This window comes from Tenrec ecaudatus, chromosome 14 (assembly GCF_050624435.1).
Source record: "Tenrec ecaudatus isolate mTenEca1 chromosome 14, mTenEca1.hap1, whole genome shotgun sequence".
In the NCBI taxonomy this organism is placed as follows: Eukaryota; Metazoa; Chordata; class Mammalia; order Afrosoricida; family Tenrecidae; genus Tenrec; species Tenrec ecaudatus.
In genome coordinates this window covers 88,951,023-88,957,845 of record NC_134543.1, presented here as the reverse complement: position 1 = coordinate 88,957,845, position 6,823 = coordinate 88,951,023, and the positions used below count along the sequence as shown (strand labels likewise).

At 37.7% G+C, this 6,823-nt stretch overlaps 1 protein-coding gene across 1 annotated transcript; it reads left to right on the top strand.

The window, feature by feature from the left end:
• Positions 1 to 773: 773 nt before the first annotated feature.
• On the top strand, positions 774 to 3,447 carry LOC142426702 (olfactory receptor 4F3/4F16/4F29-like). Its single transcript, XM_075532276.1, has 2 exons — positions 774 to 827; positions 2,479 to 3,447. Exons 1-2 carry the CDS (start codon positions 774 to 776, stop codon positions 3,445 to 3,447), a joined length of 1,023 nt encoding a protein of 340 aa, XP_075388391.1.
• Positions 3,448 to 6,823: the final 3,376 nt, after the last annotated feature.

The window sequence follows — 6,823 nt, the reverse complement described above, 5'->3', positions numbered from 1 at the left end:
ACATGTGGATCCTTGTAATCAGTTCCCCCCTTTCCAACCCACTAACCCTCCACTCTCCCCACATCGCCCTTCACACCCTTGGTCCTGAAGGTATCATCCACCCTGAATTCCCTGTGCCTCCAGCCCTCATGTGTACCAGTGTACAACCTCTGCCCTATCCAGCCCTGCAAGGTAGAATTCAGATCATGGTAGTTGGTGGGAGGAAGCATCCAGGATCTGGGGGAAAGCTGTGTTCTTCATCGGTACTACATCGCACCCTAATTAACCCATCTCCTCTCCTAAACCCCTCTATGAGGGGATCTCCATTGGCCGACACTTGGGCCTTGGGTCTCCACTCTGCACTTCCCCCTTCATTCAATATGATATATATACACACACACATACATACATACACACACATATATATACATATACACACATACATCTTTTTTTGTGTGCATGATGCCTTATACCTGGTCCCTTTGGCACCTCATGATCGCACTGGCCGGTGTGCTTCTTCCATGTGGACTTTTTTGCTTCTGAGCTAGATGGCCGCTTGTTCACCTTCAAGCCTTTAAGACCCTAGACACTATCTCTTTTGATAGCTGGGCACCATTAGCTTTCCTGAAGATGAATGTTAAGAAAGAACAAAAAGCCTGCACAAAAGGAGTCTATATATTTGGAATTTGAGGGAATTATCATGCTATTTACAAAAGTATTTGGGATTATTATACTATTATAAACTCTGTTTCGAAACATTAACTTGAAAGAAGCACAAAGATAAAGCCACAGATATGGAAGTCATCAACATCTCAGTACCCGTTAAACTTTGTAAAAACAAGTTGAAGGTGCTTCAAAGTAGATTCCGACTCAAGAAACTCTATAGTACAGAGTAGAACTGCTCACAGGTGTTCCGGGGCTGGAGTCTTAGTAAGAACAGACTGCCACGTGGAGTAGCTAGTCACTCCTGTCAACCACTTTCTGGTCAACAGGCAAATGCTTAATCACCGCACCTGCAGGTTCCCTTAAAATTAGTCAACTGATATCCCAAAATAAGTTAATAAAAATTTAGGACAAGGTCATCTGAAAAGTTAAGAGTAAGCAGAAAATAATAATCCTGTGTAAATAAAAGGTACTCCAAACTCATCTAGTCAATTCTGAATCATAGTGAGAGCAGAACTTCCCGTATGGGTTTCTGAAACTGTCCATCTTTACAGAAAAGTACAGTCTTAACTTTCTCCCATGAAACTGCTGGCACTTTTGAACTACTGGCCTTGTAGTTAGTAACCCTTTGACTAACACCCCAACCCACCAGGGCTTCCTAACTGAAAGATATAAGATGAAGCTATGGAAGAAGAAGTAGGAGAATGATGTCATAGGAAAAAGAGCTCCAATGTTTTCAATATGGGCCTGCTAATTGAAAGGTCGGTAGTTTGATGCTGCCAGTCATTCCCTCGGAGAAAGAAGAGACTTCCTTATAAGGTCTAGGGAGCAGTTCTACTCTGTCCTTTAGGGTGACAGAGCTGACTTCATGAACCTGTGTTTGGTTTGTTGTTTGTTGTTCACCATAGACTCGCTGAAATTGCATTCAGCTGTAAGTAACAGCCTTACATTACATTTAAAAAATTAGTGTTTTTTTCATGTTATGAAAAATGAAATGCTAAAACTAAAGAAAAACCACAGCTGATGTTGGTTAAGTGGCTCACGTGTCTTTTGGGTTTTAGTCCTTTCTAACATGGTTTGTGATGTTCTGCATCTCTGGATACAGACTTGAATCTGACATTTTGACTTTCAGAGATATAGTTTCATTCAGTTGCCCTCGTAAATTGAACCTAATAAAAGTATCCATGTTCCGATTTTTATGAAGTTTAAAAGACACAATGTTCTTAGTACAGTGTTTTCCATGAGGGTTTCACTTAATATATGTTTTCTATTATATTACATTTGTTTAAATAACATTTTAGATTTAATGTCTTATATAAAATATTATATTGTACATACGGGTTCATAGGTGCACCAATGACAATAAAGCATTATCATCAGCACATTGTGAATAATCTGAAACATGAAGTTAACTTTCATTGTAAACTATAAAAAAAACCTTCGTTTTGACCTAATGACCGCATTTTAGAATAATGTCTAAGTGACAAAAAATATACACGTATGTAGGTGGAAGAACACCTTGAAAAGTTTTCAAAAAACTATCTATAAACTCTTAAAGGGCAAATATAAATGGGTAAGAAAGAAAACATCTAATAGTAGAGTAAGAAGGGAAATAACCCAATTTGTTTACACTAAAATAATCAAAATTATATTTCTCTTTTTATGTATTCACACTCTTCTCCTGGCTGTATCCTTCCTTCTATTTACTTTGTTTTACTTCTTTGAAGTTCAACGAATTGTAATTTTAATTATGAAATCCTGAAAGCAAATCATCAAGGTAAATATAAATAATCTTTTAGTAACTTGAACTGACACTTCCTCATTTCCCATCTACAGGTTATTCGAAAATCAACCCCTCTGTTCCAGCCCACGGATGCACTAAATTACTCTTTGATTTCGGACTTTGTGTTGCTGGGACTCACTAGTTCTTGGGAAACTAGAATTGTCCTCACATTGACATTCTCCTTGCTCTACTTGGGGATCATCCTGGGAAACCTTTCCATTTTGTTTTTGGTGATTCTTGATTCTCACTTACATTCGCCTATGTACTTCTTACTTGCCAACTTGTCCTTCATTGATGTATGTGTTGCCTCTACAACAGTTCCCAAGATGATCACAGACCTCGTAAAAGAGCATAAAGTAATATCTTTTCGAGGCTGTATGACACAGATATGCTTTATCCACATCACAGGAGGAGTGGAAATGGTGTTACTCATAGCCATGGCATTCGACAGGTACACGGCCATCTGTAAGCCTCTTCACTACTTGAACATCATGAATCCTAAAGTGTGTGTTTCAGTTGCCGTCATTGGCTGGGTAACTGGAATTATTCATGCTATGTCCCAGTTTTCATTTGTTATTAACTTGCCCTTTTGTGGACCTAATAAAATAGACAGCTTTTTTTGTGACTTTCCCCGGATTATAAAACTTGCGTGCATAGATGGATACAAATATGAGTTTATTATTGCTGCCAACAGTGGGTTCATGAGCATGGGGACCTTCTTCTTGCTTATCCTGTCCTATGCCTTCATTTTGGTGACCGTCTGGAAATGTTCTAAAGGTGATTTATCCAAGGCATTGGTCACCTTGTCAGCTCACATCACTGTGGTTGTTCTTTTCTTCACTCCCTGCATGTTTCTCTATGTGTGGCCTTTCCCCACATCTTCACTTGATAAGTATCTCTTCATTGTTGACTTTGCCATCACCCCTATCTTGAATCCTGCCATCTACACATTAAGAAACAAAGACATAAAGATAGCAATAGGAAAATTGAGAAAAAAGCATGATTATATCAGATTTTGCTGATTACATGTGTTTTCGTAACTCTATAATCTCATGTTTCTGGCCTTTTAGACATTGCCACTTTAACATCCCACAGAATTCAAAGTATCATCTATGTCCTTAAACCTATTTCTAGTGCCTCTGTAGAGAATTTACTCATCTCCTATGCCATTCTGTGAAATGTGAATCCACTGTGATAAAGTTTATTTTAGCAGACAGAGAAAATATCTCATAGATATGATGTTATTATTAAAAGTATAATTGGAAATAAGAAAGGATATACTGGCATCCCTTCTACTTCCCATAAGGTCTTCAAATCTACTGGAGAATTGCTTTGGTGAATGTCATGAAAATCACATGGAATCATAAACAGGCAGACCCACTCACCCCAGTTGATTACTCAGGTTAAGTTATCCCAGAAGAAAACCCAAGGACAGAAGTGTTATTTCAGGTACTTTGTTTGGAACTGGACTTTGCAAACAACAGTAAGAGAGTGGGGATGTGAGACCAAGGAGGGTACTTATATTGACAGATATAAATAACATGCAAGTCAACACTGACTCTCTGGAAGACTATAGCAGTTCTGTTACTCAGAATTGTTCCAATTTAAGGACAGGGACATTAGGGTATTTCTTCATTTTTAGAAAGCACAAAATTCCTTGGCATATCCATCCAAACACAGAGACAATGCTGTCCATGCTATGAAGCAAGAGGTAAATCAGCAGATAAAATGTGAGGTGCTATTAGTAGAGAAATATAAAATGTTAAAAGCTGAAGTACATTCTGCTACTAAAATAACTTTGACTCACTTTACCTTTATTCTGTTATAGATCACTTAAAGAGATAGCTGGTCAGTATTTCATAAGAGAATAATGGGACAAGTTACCATAGCACCACTCCTCCTAGGTGATATTTATCATATCATCCTCTACCTATTGTTGTTAGCTGCCATCTGGGCATAGACTCATGCTGGTCCTATAGTAAAATAAAGCACTGCCCAGGCCTCACAATTGTTGTATTAAAGGCCATTCTTGCAGTAGCTGTGCCAATCCATCTCACTGAGCGTCTTACTACTTTTAACTCACTCGCTACCAAGCCAGATACCTTTTTCAGATATTGGTCCCTCCAATAAAGTGTTCAAAATACTTGAGACAAAGTCTCGTTGTCATCCTAGCTTCTACGGAGCATTTTGGCTATACTTCTTCCAAGACTAATTTGTTTATTCTTTTGATGATCCATGATAATTTCAATATTTTTCTCTAATATCCTATCTCAAAAGTGTCAAATCTTCTGTGATCTCCCTTTGTCACTGTCCAGCTTTCGTAGGCATCTGAAGGAATTGAAAGCACATGATTTGGGTCAGAAACATCTTACTCCTGGCCTAAGTGACATTTTTCCTCAACACTTTAAAGAGATCATGTGCAGTCGGGTTACCCAAGTTCTTTTCTGCTGCTTCCAAGAACAGTGATTGTAGAATGAAGTCCTTGACAAATTTAATTTTTTTCGCCGTTAGCCAAAATAGTGTCTATTTGGTCAGATTGGTGAGGATTTTTGTTTTCTTTCCACTGAATTGCAATCCAATTGAAATCTGTGTACTAGCAAGTACTCCAAGACCTCTTTCATCAGGCAAAGTGGTGTCATCTGCATATCAGAGGTTGTTAATGAAGTTTCTTCCAACCCTAATGCCATGTCCTTCATACAGTCCAGTTTCTCACATTATTTGCTCAGCATACAGATTGAACAACCACAAAGAAGGAATATGATCCTGACAGTCACCTTTGCTAATTTTAAACCTTGCAGGATTCTCTTGTTCTGATAGAATAACTGCCTCTTGGTCTACAGGTTCCATATAAACACAATTAAGGGTTCTGGGATTCCCATTCTTTGCAATATTATCCATGGTTATGATCCACACACTCTGATTCTTTTGGATAGTCAATAAACATCTTTCTGGTCTTCTCTCCTTTCAACCAAGATCCACCTGATATCAGCAATGATATCCCTTTTGACAAGTGAAATCTGGACAGCTTGAATTTCTGGCAGCTCCTTATCTATATGTTTCTGCAAGCATTGTTGAATTATTTTCAGCAAAACCTTATTTGCATGAGATATTAATGCTTTTGCTTAGTTATTTCAGCATTCTATTGAGTCACCATTCTTTGGACATGTATAAATATGGACCTCTTCCAATCATTTGTCCAATTATCTATTTTCCAAATGTTCTGACAAAGAGAGTGGGTGCTTCCATAACTGCATCAGTAGGTTGAATCATTTATATTTTTATTCCATAAATTCCCACAGCTTTGTTTTTTTCTCATGCCTTCAGCACTGCTTGGACTTCTTCCTTCAATACCATCAGTTCCTGGGCACATGCTTCCCTTGGAATGATGAAATTATTGATTCTTTTAGGTACAGTGACTCTGTGTATTCTTTCCATCTTGTTTTTATGTTTCCTGCATCACTGAACATTGTACCCATGGAATCTTCAATAATGCAAATCTATGTTTGAATTTTTTTCTGCAGTTCTTTCACTTGAGAAATGGTGAGTGTGTTCTTCCTTTGGGCTTTCTAACTCCAGGTCTTTTCACATTTCCTTATAAGATTTACTTTATCATCTAAAACTGCCCTGGACATTTTCTGTTCAGCCCTTTCACTACATCATTTCTTCTATTTGCTTTAGCTACAGTCCTTTCAAGAGAAAATCATTGAGAAAATCTGCCCCACAAGATTTCTTTAAAGCATTAAATTGCAAAGAGTAAAACCAAGCCATGGTATTCTTAATAGCCTTATAAGTATGTGAAAGATGGACAGTGCTTAAGGAAAACCAAAGAAGAATTGATGCATTTGAATTACATTGTTGGAAAATATTTCAAAGTACTATAGACTTTCAGAAAAACAAAATTCATCAGTCATAAGGAAATAAAGTTAGAATATTCCTTATCAGCAAGAATGATACACACATTGGACATGTTATCCAGAGAGGTTGATTCCTGGGGGGGAAAAACACAGTACCTCCTGCTCAGTAAAGTAAAGGGTTAAAAACATTCAAGAAGACTCTCGGCACAGTGGCTGCAACAAAATTGGATTAAGAATAACAAGAATTGTGAGCATGGTCCCGAACTGAGCAATGCTTTCTCTGTTGTGCATAGGCTCCCTATGAGTCAGAAACAACTCAATGGTACCCAACAACAAGAAGCTTAAGGGCAAATTTAAGAGTCTCTTCTGATTTCCTGTTTGTTTTATTCTTTGTCTTTTTAATGTCCTTCTGCTGTCTTCATGATGAGATCTTCAGTCATTAGTGTTCAATGGTGCCAAACTTTTTCTTGAAATGGTCTTTAAATTCAGGTGTGATATATGCACAATAGTATTTTGGATTTTGTGGACTTATTTTAATTTTCTT